Genomic DNA, 13,083 nt, shown 5'->3' on the forward strand with positions numbered 1-13,083 from the left:
AATATATTTGTATATATGCATTTAGCTTTTCTCTTCCCCTAGACTGTGCTTTCACTCTTTTTCCTTTTCTTCTCAAAGGAAAAAAAAAACATAAACCCTATTAAAATGTATCATGCACTTTTATAATGCAATGGAGGCAGCCAATAACACTAATAATAAAATGCCAACATATACAATTATACATCCAATAAAGGTTTAATATCCAAAATATATAAGGAACTCAGCTCAACAGCAACAAAACAAAAATCCAATTAAAGCATAAGCAAATAACTTGAATAGACACTTCTCAAAAGAAGACAAACAGCTAACAGGTATATATAAAAAAATGCTCTACTTCACTAATTATTAGAGGAATGCAAATTAAAACCACAAGGAAATATCACCTCACACAGGATGGCTATTATTGAAAATGTGGCCAGGCGCAGTGGCTCACATCAGTAATCACAGCACTTTGGGAGGCATACGCAGGTGGATCACTTGGCGTGGGGAGTTCGAGCCAGCCTGGCCAAGATGGTGAAACCTTGTCTATACTAAAAATACAAAAATTAGCCGGGCATGGTGTTGCACGCCTGTAATCCAAGCTACTCAGGAGGCTGAGGTGGTAGAATCACTTGAACCCAGGAGATGGAGGTTGCAGTGAGCCGGATTGCACCACTGCCCTCAAGCCAGGGGGAAAGAGTGAGACTCCATCTCAAAAAACAAACAAACAAACAAACAAAACAAAATGTAAAATGTAAGTGTTGGAGAAGATGTGAAGAAAAGGGAACCCTTGTACACTGTTGATGGGAATGAAAATTAGTACAGCTATCATGGAAAATGGTATTGAGATTCTTCAAACAATTAAAAATAGAACTACCATACAATTCAACAATTCCACTTCAGGGTATACATCCAAGTGATATGAAATCAGTATTCGAAAGAAGTATGTGTACCCCAATGTTCATTGCAGCATTATTCACAATAGCCAAGACATGGAATCAGTTGTCTATTGATGAACAGATGAATGAACAAATAAAATGTACATACACAATGGAATACTATTCAGCCATAAAAAAAGAAACTCCTGTCATTTATGACGTGGATGAATCTGGAGAACACTGCATTAAATTAAGTCAGACATAAAAAGACAAATATGGGTATAATCTTACTTATATAGGCAATCTTAAGAAGTTGAACTCACAGAAGTAAAGAGTAGAATGCTGGTTACTAGGGACTGGGCAGATGTTCACCAAAAGGACCATTGTTTCAGTTACAGAGACGGAATAAGTGCTGGTGATCTATTTTACAGCATGGTGACTACAGTTAATAATGTATCAGTAGTTGAAAACTGCTGAGGATAAACTTTAAACATTCTTACCACAAAAAAAAAATGATACGTGAGGTGAAGAAGACATTAATTAGCTTGACTTAATCATTCCCTAATGTACACAAATATCAGTATATCACATTGTACACCATAAATACACAAACTAAAAAAAAGTTAGTTAGATTATCCTCTTGAAGCATACATTCTAATCAACAATTAAAGAAAGCATTGAATAGAAGAAAGGAAATAAAACAAGATGATATGAGAAAGAATAATAATGGAAAGGAAGCTACTTAGTTTCAGGAGTCAGAGAAAGCCTCTTGGAGGAGGTGAATTGAAGAATGAGTAGGCACCGGCCACACAGAAAACAAGGAAAAGAGCCAAAAGCCAGTGACAAAATACAAACATCCTGAGGCATGAAAATGCTTGGCATGATTAAAAAACTAGAAGGTAGTCTGACTGTTTCATAGGGCGCAAAAGAAAGAATAAACATGAGATAAAGTCGGAAACATAGTCCATAGTCATCTTATCTTGGGTCCTTGTGACTCTAAATACTACTAGAAATTTAATGTCAAGAAAGGACATAATCTGCTTTATCTCTTAAAACAATGAAATTGGCAGTAAAACTGCAAAAATAAAAGAATAACGATCAGTAAAAGAAGTAAAGAATTCACTTTGGACGTGAGTATTGTAATTGAGGCAAGTCAGAATTAGAATAGTTTTGCTACGTTAAGGCATTTTAATTTTGTCCCCAAAATTACAGAGAGCCTTTTGAGAATTTTAGGAAGAAAAATTACTTTATTAAAGTTATTATATATTATAAAATATTTATATTAAAATGGTATATAAATTATACTTACTGTTACTATATTGTATTATATATTAGTGTTATTTCCAAAATTGTCAGTAATAAACTGAGAGAAAGCCTAGAAACAAAAAGTCCAATGAAGAAACCATGGCAATACTTCAAGAAGGGATCTGAGTCTGAACTAAGGGATTACATCAAAATTTTAAAAAGCAGACCAGACAGCCAATACAGAGGTTTGTTTAAAGTCTCAAAAAGGAGCTGAAAGAAGGCAGTGGGATGTGAAGGAGCTGAAGAGTAGTCCAGAAAAGAGTTTCTCAAACTATTTGTGAAAATTTACTTTTATCTCCTCAATCCATCATTTGCTGACACATTTAGAAAATAAAATATAAAATTTTATTTACTAATTGTAGTAAATTACTGAAAAAATAAAAAATTTCAAAACTACACAAAAGCACAATTGTTATTGTTATTTGATTAGGCAGACATAAAATTATACATCAATAAATATAATCAGACAAAAACAGCACAAAGAAAAAGAACACAATTATAAAAATGGCCTGTGTTATTCACCAAAAGTGACCTGGGGATTAATTTAGACAACTACTATTACACTTGCAACTTTTCTTCATTACACATCATTACTAAACAAAAAGTTTTAGGTAAAGAGTGATCCTCACCTCCCAAATACCTATATGAATATTTTAAACAAACACTGTGATTATAAATAAAGTTTATGATGTTGACAATGAGCTTTTTTGCTTGTTAATTTATCTAATCTAAGGTGAACTGACAATAAAGCAACTCAGGGGAATAATAAATACCTAAATTGTTTTTGTTTTACTTCAGTAACACCCAGAGAAAGTAGTGTCACACAGGTATGCTGATGGAATGAAAACTCTTCTACATCTTGTATAGTTATAACAAGATATAAGTTATATTTCAGTGACAGAAATGGATTCCAGATCCATGAATTTGCTATCTGTGACTCTTCTACTGCTGGAAAATAAAATATAAAATAGTCTGCCAAATCCATAAAATGACAGGTGATAACTTGAAAAATGAACAAAATCTGATCATTCCTAAAGACCAGAATACTTAATAATTTTTTTTCTTTGAAAAATGGTCTTGTTCTGTTGCTCAGGCTGGAGTGCAGTAGGCACAATCACAGCTCACAGCAACCTAAACTTCCTGGGCTTAAGCAATCTTCCCACCTCAGCCTCCTGAGTAGCTGGGACTACAGGCACATGCCACCATGCTTGGTTAATTTTTTAATTTTTCGTATAGATGGTGTCTCACTACACTGCCCACCAGGCTGGTCTCAAACTCCTGGTCTCAAGCTGTCCCCTCTCCTCAGCCTCCCAAAATGCTGGGATTATAGGCATGCACCACAAAGCTGGGCTGATAATTATTATTAAATTGTGAAACATGTCACAGAAATTGTGTACCTCTAAGATTTTAACTTTTGTGTTCTTTGATCACACCTACCATGAAAAAAATATCTTCCCCTGTTTGGAAGCATTGAGTTCATGAAAAATATTTGACAGACACTTTCCCCCAGTAACCATTGCACTACAGCATGCAATAACAGTTATGATAATCTGCCATAATATCACATCAATACAAAGAATAATAGCAAATATACCACACTGGCCTTAAAGTAATTCAAAATTTTATTATGCTACTAACACCACTGTTCAGTGTAACAAACTATTTTCATAGCAAGACTTTCTCGACAACGTGCATTAATATTCTGATACAGGTTCCTTAATCTGGGCAGACACACCAGGATACTTTCCACAGCAGAGCCTTTAGAACACACTCCACCAGACAAACCCCAGACGATGTTTGCTGACAATCTCATCCTTTTTTTTTTGGTTTGCACAGTTTAGAGCTAGATGTGTTTGTCAGTCAGCAGTGAAGTTGAAAACAATATTTTTCATTTCATCATGCTGTGCAAAGGTTGCACATTTGTAAAAAATATCTGTACATTCATTAAGTTGTAACACAAATATTTTGCTAGCTTTATTTGTTCCAAAAATTGCTGTTCCATATGATTAGACAGTTATGGAATACGTTGAAGTATCGTATCACCTGGAGTTCAGCGTCCTCTTCAAAACTCATTCAATTATTGGAAGAATTCAGTTCCTTCCTGCTGTAGGACTAAAGTCCCCACTTCCTTGCTGGCTGTCAGCTGGTGAGTGCTATTACCTATATGGTTTCCTCAGATCCTTGCTCCTCCATCTAAGCAATAAGATGGTCACCTCCATCTAAGCAATAAAGATCCTCCTTCATGTCAAATCTCTGTCACATTTCAAGTCTCTTGGACTTCCTGTTCTGTGCCCAGAGAAGGAAACTCTCTTCTTTTATAGAGTTCATGCCATTAGGTCAAGCCCACCAGGATAATCACCATTTCTTAAAGGCTAATGTGCCACTCGGCATAACCTAATCACAGGAGTAAACACCATCATATTTACCATCCCAGGAATTTTGCAGAGTGTGTACACAGGAAAACCCGGGAGCTATCACAGAGTTCTACCTATTACAATCCTTTGTTCTGAAGTCAGTGATCTCATGTTACTCCTACCCAAAGATATTATCATTTTGGCTATTGTATTTTTCAACTCTAAAATTGTCATTTTTTTCTTGATAGCTTCCATTTCTCTCCTCAATATGTTAACTTTTTCCATTACATTGAAAAATATCTTGAATATACATATAATGGCTTCTATAATGTCCTTATCTGATAATTCTGCCACTTCTGTTGTCTCAAAATCTGTTTCTATTCACTGATATTTTTCTTTTGTTTATGCATCACATTTTCCTCCTTCTTTGCATGTTTAACAATTTTTGTTGGATGTCTAACATTTAATTTTATGGTTTTTGGTAAGGACTTTCGCATTCCTTTAAACAGTGTTGGGGCTTTGTTCTAACTGGAAGTTAAGTAACTTATGAGTTTGATGCTTTCAAGTCATGCTTTTAAGCTTTATCCTAGAGTAGCCTTTTTATTAGGCTCCTTTAGTCCCACGACTACTAAATTGTGACTCTCCTGAGATCTCTCCTGAGTGCTGCCATTATACATATTAATATACATATAATTAGGTATCCTTAATTTACCAATGATACTTAAAGAAATGTAATAAAATACAAATATAAAAGCTATACTTAGCTCTCAATAGCTAGGTATAAATACAATGTTTCATATCTCCATGAAACCTGAGGTATATACTTGTTTATAAACAATTATATCATGAATATTTATTTTATAACAATTCATGAAATAAGAATACCCAAACAGGTCAGGAGATGAGGTCAATATTACCTTTGTAAAATGAGTGGCCAAAGCTCTGCTCAGGAATTAACTTGGCAAGGAATCCATGGTTCAAACTTGGATGAGGGATAGATGGTATGACCACAACTGTGGAGAAAATCATGGAATCAAATTTGAGCCAGCATGTAACAACCTGCAACATGGTCCACTGAAGATCCATGACAATTGTATATTACTGCAACATGCAAACAATACTAGCAATAACAAATGCATTTCTGAAGAAAAGAGGTTAAGTATTAAGAGAAAGAAAATAATACGCTTGTTAAGCAGAGTAATTCTAGCAACATACACAGAGACATACAAATACACAAGAAAATCAGAACTAGAAGGTTCACTACACTATTACTTTTTGTACATATAATGGATATAAAAGCATTAAAAATGAAAAAGAATTAAGATGATAAGTCTGTGTTTTAAATGGTGAAAAAACATGAACTGGAATGGTAGGATGATGTTTAATCTGAAGAATAAAATTAAAAGCGAAAGTATATTATAATGAAAAATTCTCATGTTTATGTGTTAAAAGTACATGTATCATGCAACAGCAAAATACTGTAGCTGAAATAATCCATATCTACATGACATCAATAAAAGGTATATGAAATATGCTTATGAAAAACAAGATGCAGAGATTTGACCACTAATTTCTACTCACTTTTTAAAATATCCATTTTATTTATAAATCATATGCATTTATTTAGGAAAGAAAATTTCAACTACAAATTAATCCAGTGGTATATGAAATAACCATTAGGTTATCAAGGTCTCACTGCAAATAACAGAGAAACAACCTTGATATAAACACCTGGAAGGAAATGACAATGATAGGTGTCCAATATTAAAATGTTAGTTGCCAGAAACCGTGTTCACGCTGTTCAAGTAGAGTGGGCAAAGCTAGTAATGCAAGAACAGATGTAACATGAGCATTTTCTGCAAATGAAAAAGGCAACATGACCCAAGGTGGTTCATTGCTGTCCATGTTAACTTTCCACAAGTCTTTGATTTTAGTTGAGGCCACTTTAATATAAAGTTTAGAACATATGTTTGATTATAAATCACTGACAGAATATTTAGATACTGAATTAACTATATACAGCTAAAAAAGAAAAAAATCTAACTTCTGAGCTTGGCTATAAAGATGTGTACCTTGACTTATCCTTGGCATTAATAACTCTATAATGACTTTCTACTTCCATGTTCAAAAAGGTTAAAAAAGTAATATATTTAAAAAGTAGGAGTTACTTGCATATTAAATAATGGTATAAATTAATGATTTATATTAATAAATGAGAAACACTGAAACCAAAGCTGTACTAATAAAATGAGAATGTCGCAACTATATAGAAATACCATTCATACATTTTTGTGGAATTAAGGAATACTAAATTAGCACTTCTATACCAACCATTCATAAATATTTGAGGTGATTATGAAGAGGTCCAGTTCAAATCTAGATGTAAAGGTGAAAAAAAAAGGAGATACATTATGGTGAAAATTCAAATAATTATACAATGTTAAGTACCTGTACTTGTTGGTGAATTTATTTCTTGTCTGATGTTTCTACCTGGTTGGCTTCCAGTTCTTGTAGTCTCTCTCTGAGGTTCTAATATGTCACGATACTTGGAAACCATCAGAACCGAAATGAAGTAAACAACAGCCAGAGCTAAGAACTGTGCCTGTTTGCTATCATCCTATGAAAAATGAAAAGACAGTTTTAACACTCTAACTTTTTTAAGTATAAGTTCTTAAAGCACTAGAAACTGCTGTTTCATTATGTTTATGGAGGCAAAATATGATAGGTAACTTTTATGAAAACCTGCTAAATATATATTTATATTTAATAAGTATTATTTAACTACAAATATAGAACTCCCAAAATATATCACCTATAGATTGGAAAGTAATTTCCAAAAACTAGAATATTAAAATTTTATTATTTGTCCTATTTTGACCATTATTATCTACTACTTACATAACAACATAGTATGTGTGCTTATAAAATACATAGATGGCACAAGGTTGAAAAGAATAATTAAATGTCCTGAATTTTTTAAAAATCAAGAGCTTTATATATTATAACTGAATAAAATTAATAGGATAAAACTACAACTGAAATACATATAAAATCCTAGCATAACTGGAGCAAGAGACTATATGAACACAAAACAGAGGAGAAATAAACAAGGAGGGAGCATTAAACATGAATTTACATAAGCTCAATATGAGCCAGAAGTATGATTATGGCAGCACGAGAAAAAGCTAATTCAATCTTCAATCGTATCAACAGGTAACGTTTGACAAATCCTTCTAGACATTGGCTTAGGCAAAGATTTCATGACCAAGAACCCAAAAGCAAATGCAACAAAAACAAAGATAAACAGGCAAGATTAAACTAAAGAGCTTCTGCACAGCAAAAGGATCAGTCAGCAGAATAAACAGACAGCTCACAGAGTGGGAGAAATTCTTCACAATCTATACATCCAACAAAGGACTAATAGCTACAATCTACAAGGAACTCAAACAAATTAGAAAACAAACAAACAAACAAACAAACAAAAAACTCATCTAAAAGTGGGCTAAAGACATAAATAGACAATCCTCAAAAGAAGATATACAAATGGCCAACAAATATATTAAAAAATGCTCAACATCACTAATTATCAGGGAAACGCAAATCAAAACCACAATGTAATACCACCTTACTCTCCCAAGAATGGCCATAATAAAAAAAATAATAGATATTAGCACAGATGCCGTGAAAACACTTCTACACTGCTGGTGGGAATATAAACTAGTACAACCACTGTGGAAAACAGTGTGGAGATTCCCTAAAGAACTAAAAGAATTATCATTTGATCCCGGAATCCCACTACTGGGTATTTACCCAGAAGAAAAGAAGTCATTATATGAAAAAGATACTTGCACATGCATGCTTATAGCAGCACAATTTTCAATCGCAAAAATGTGGAACCCGCCCAAATGCCCAACTATCAATGAATGGATAAAGAAACTGTGGTATGTATACACTACGTCATACTACTCAGCCATAAAAAGTAATGAAATAATGGCATTCACAGCAACCTGGATGGGACTGGAGACTATTATTCTAAGTGAAGTAAGTAACTCTGGAATGCAAAACCATCATATGTTCTCACTCATAAGTGGAAGCTAAGCTATGACACAAAGGCATAAGAATGATGCAATGGAGTCTGGGGACTAGGAGGGAAAAGGGTGGGAAGTGGGTAAGGGATAAAAAGACTATAAATTGGGTTCGGTGTATATTGCTCAGGTGACGGATGCATCAAAATCTCATAAATTGCCACTTAAAGAACTTATGCATTCAAATACTACTGTTCCCCAAAAACCTATGGAAACAAAACATTTTTAAAAAAGAAATAATAGTCCACTATTCTGCACAGGAAAAATGACCTCTAAAACACTGCCAATATTTCAGGCTCCTCATTTCCAAACTCAAAGATAAAATGGAGTTTTTCCAGAGGAGAACAGCAAATGGTAAAAGGTCTGAAAAAAACTGGCTAACTCAGAAAGCGACGACAGTTAAAACACTGGCTGTGATGTGGTAAGTGAGATAACTTTAAAATAAGTATGCTTTCCAAAAATACAACAAGCTGCATGTAACCTTGAGAGCTCTATTCAAAAAGCCTAGATAAACTTCTTTCAGGGAAATAATGATAAGTATCAAGTCTAAATTATGTGACCTCTAATACACTAGAGTATATCTAAGGAATAAAATGTGAATCTGTATTAAGCTTCTTTTATAAGCTAGGTAAAACTGATACTTTCAAACCAAAACTGAAAGCAGTTACTGTGGCCCACAGATAATAGGCAGAATAAGAAATAAAGAAAACAAATAAGCAATAAATTATAGTAACTTGATTAACAGGCACTTTATATTTATTACTTCATCTAAGCACAGTGCAAACATAATTCATAATTTATGTGCATTTGTAAGCAAAAAGCAAATAAGACATATTTACTGATGATTTAATAGTGTGAAACAGTCTGACTAATGGGGAAAATGACCAAAATACATAAAATCTGTTCCAAATTATTCTCAATTTACTATTTCATACATTGTGGGTTACAGTTTTTCTACAGATACTTTGTCTTACAAACTGTTTAAAATGCATATTCTTTGCATTAAAAGCTGATAGGATAAACACAGAGAGAAGTGAAGAAATCAAATACCTAAGCAGTTATTACAAAGGAAAATGAAGCACAATCAGATTAAGAAGAGATACTGACCAAGAACTGATTCACACATTGCTCAAGCTATGACAGACCATAATATCCCACAATACTTCTATTTCTAACACTAGAAACTCAGTACCAGGCAATCAGAAGGCATTCAACAAATATGTGTGGAATGAATGACTGAATGCCAACTACAGAGTGGTAGAGCTGTAAATAACAGACACTAAACTGCTGTCATAGATAGACGAAAACCTCCTTTACACATGGCACGAAAAGAGTTAGCTTTTTTTTTTTTTTTAATCCAGACATCCTAGTCAATTGTTCTGTCAATATAGATAGAGGCTAAACATCTGGGGAATGACTAAATTTTTATACAAATTAATTGACTTGCTCAGGTATTTTATTACTGAGAAGACATGAGCTGTATAATGTTTCTCCTATCTGCTTTAAGTGTTGCCATGGTGTACCTTCCCAACAACATCAAGGTAATATAACTTGTGTTAATTGGGTTTATATTATGTATCAAGCACTAAATCCATATTATTCTAAGCTTCCAGTTAAGGGTTAAGAAAAAGTTAAGACTCAGAAACACTGAGACCACACAACTGGTATAAGGTAGAGTCAGAATTCCAACCCAGATCTTTCCAAAGAATTCTCTTTTCATCACCATATTTCACAGATATAACGACTGCTGGGTTATCCAAAATATTTATAAAATATCCATGAATTTAAGGGAAACGATCATCATCTACCATATAACCTAATTCAAAATTTACTAACAAGTTAAACACAATGTCACCCTTAAGAGAAACTCCTTTGGTACATTATATGTTACATCTGACTGTGCCTTTGGGGTGAAGATGTGCTCCATGTTTTTAATCATTCATTCATTAAAAAAAAAAAATCCTTTCCACAGCACATTCTTTTCAGGATGACTATTCCCATTTCTAAATGGTTAAACTATCAGTAAGAATAGTATCTTCTTTCCAAGCTTAGATTACAGTTTAGATTACAGTGCGTCCTTACATTGTGGTTTTTATACTTTAATGTAGTCTCCCTTTTAAAAAATACCTTCCTTTTTTTTATTAATTATAAACACAATATAGGTTTATTATAGAAAATTTAAAACTACAAAAAATCATTAAAGGATAAAGAAAAAAATAAAATCTGTTTCCCTAGAGATTATCATTGGTGGAATACTGGTATATTTTTTCAGTCTTTTTTTAAAAATAAAGATGCACATATGTTCGTACATACAATCAGTATATATATGTAATACTTGTGTAATAAAAGTATTTTTACATGCTGTTGCTTTCTCTTAAAATATATCATGATCATTTTCCCTTGTCATTAAATTTCCTTCAAAAATATGTGCTTAAAGGCTGAATAGGTCACTGCCGAACGACTAGGTCAAGATTTTTTAGGCTAAAATTCTATTACTTGATATTTATAATGTTGCCAAATTTCCTGTAGACATCTCTGATGAAAACATTAAGTTAAACAAATTCTGACTAGAACTACTGGGTTCTAGTGGTTCACTGGGACATCAATATTTGTAAGAGTTTTAATCATATTGGCAAAGAGCTATTTGAAAGCTCAAACGCTAGTTTGACAGAGCAGGTTTTGCTGCACCCAGGCAATGGGTATTATCATTTAAAATATTTAGTTTATTTAATAGTGAAAAATATACCACTCTTGTGTTAATCTGCATTCTGTTGACTACTAGGGATATCGAATTTTTATCATGTTTGTTGCCTTGTGTCCATTGCCTATTTTTCTGTTGGTATGTTTGGAATTTTCCCAGCATTTTATAAATAATATATATTAAACAGAGTGACGATTTTTCTATTGTACATTCCTAACATACAGCATTATTTTATATAACCTAAACATATTTCAATCATTTTCTAAAATACAAAGCATGCCATTCAATTTACTGTTAAATATAAATTTCAAATATAAACTTTCTTCTACATTTCATATAGAATCAACTAAGTAAGAATCATCACCTAAACCAAGAAAAACAGAATTCAAAGTGGCTGGTTTATAATAACTATGTTAAGAGATGCTGTCAGCATTGAATCTGATGTGAAATGAAACACCATATATGTTTCTATGCAATTTCTGAAAAGGCCAGTCTTACTTTTACTTATCTGGAGTAACTGATCATAAGATTGGAGGGTTCCATGAAGCCTCTTTAACCTATCTTTCCCCTTTAGCTTTATTAAGCTATCTTTCTAACTCCAATTCCCACAGATACCTGTATTCTTTAAATGCAGATTATTCTTGAATTGCCCCTCCTCCAAAAGCAATTGTCAGTAACACCAAATGAATTAATCCCTTTCATCCATAATGTAAGGAACATTAATAACAAAATTTTAGTAGCTGGAAATGGAACAAGGAATACGAACAAAGAAGTAGATGTTACAAGATAAAATTAATTATAATTTTTCAGAGCTAGTCCTATTCTTAGTATGCAAGCAACTTACATCAAAATTTCAGGCCACTTTTTAAAAGTAACATTATCAATAAGCTTTCAGAGAAAGCTAAGGTTCAACCATTTTATAATGAGAAGTACACAATAAACCAACAATCCCAGATGCTAGGGAATGTCATTTTCATAAGCAGCTTTCTTATAAAACGTATTTCGTAAGAATGAAGTAGAAGGTTGATTTCAAGGAAAGCAATCATGGATAACTTACCACATCCCGAAAGACAACAGCACGAAGGCGATTGATATCAACATCCTGAAGAAGTCTATCAGGATCCTTAATAGGAGAAAGGTTACCTGGAACATTTTCCAATGGAGTCTTTAAAAATAAAAAGAATTGTGAATAGACAATATATGACAGATAATATCTAGAAGTATCATTTCTTAATTCATGCTAAACTGGCCACGTCATGTATCTCCTCCTCTCTGAGTTGAGATTTATTAATAATAATCCTCTATTACAATGCACATTTTCTGTTCTCTACTCATGCCATGGTTTCCATACTAGCATTCTTGTTCTTTACTGGCACAGCTACCCTATAGACTCATAAAGGCAGGTAAGATTGCGGAAGAATAAAGATTCATCTTGGACTTCAGAAGATTTCCTGAGCCTCACTTTCTCTACCTCTAGTTAACAAATCTCTTTGAGTCTCTGGGTTCACTTATCCATCATGCTTTTTATAATATATGAGATTATTATACTACATTACTATATGAGATTTTATATGTGTAACCATTTCATGGTCTATCCAAGGTTAGAAAAGGTAAGATTTAAAAAAATCAGTCACGGCCCATTAAAGCTGAAAGACATTAAAGACTGTTACCAACAAAACATTTTATAGTTGAAGGAACAAACATCTACAAATTTCAGGTAATCCAGTCACACAGTAGACTACTAAGTGAACTAGGTTCCCTGGAACTCAATCAAGTACTTT

General features: G+C 33.1%; 1 protein-coding gene across 2 annotated transcripts in view; it reads right to left on the reverse strand.

The window, feature by feature from the left end:
* NBEA (neurobeachin) overlaps positions 1–13,083 on the reverse strand; it is a 743,995-nt gene that overhangs the window by 502,470 nt on the left and 228,442 nt on the right. For both annotated transcript variants that reach the window (XM_023208811.1, XM_023208812.1), the window contains exons 28-30: positions 12,360–12,467; positions 6,965–7,133; positions 5,434–5,529 (exon numbers count right to left, since the gene is read on the reverse strand). In XM_023208811.1, the coding sequence (XP_023064579.1) occupies positions 5,434–5,529; positions 6,965–7,133; positions 12,360–12,467 (373 nt within the window). The remainder of the gene's footprint in view (positions 1–5,433; positions 5,530–6,964; positions 7,134–12,359; positions 12,468–13,083) is intronic.

This window comes from Piliocolobus tephrosceles, chromosome X (genome assembly GCF_002776525.5).
Source record: "Piliocolobus tephrosceles isolate RC106 chromosome X, ASM277652v3, whole genome shotgun sequence".
Lineage (NCBI taxonomy): Eukaryota > Metazoa > Chordata > Mammalia > Primates > Cercopithecidae > Piliocolobus > Piliocolobus tephrosceles.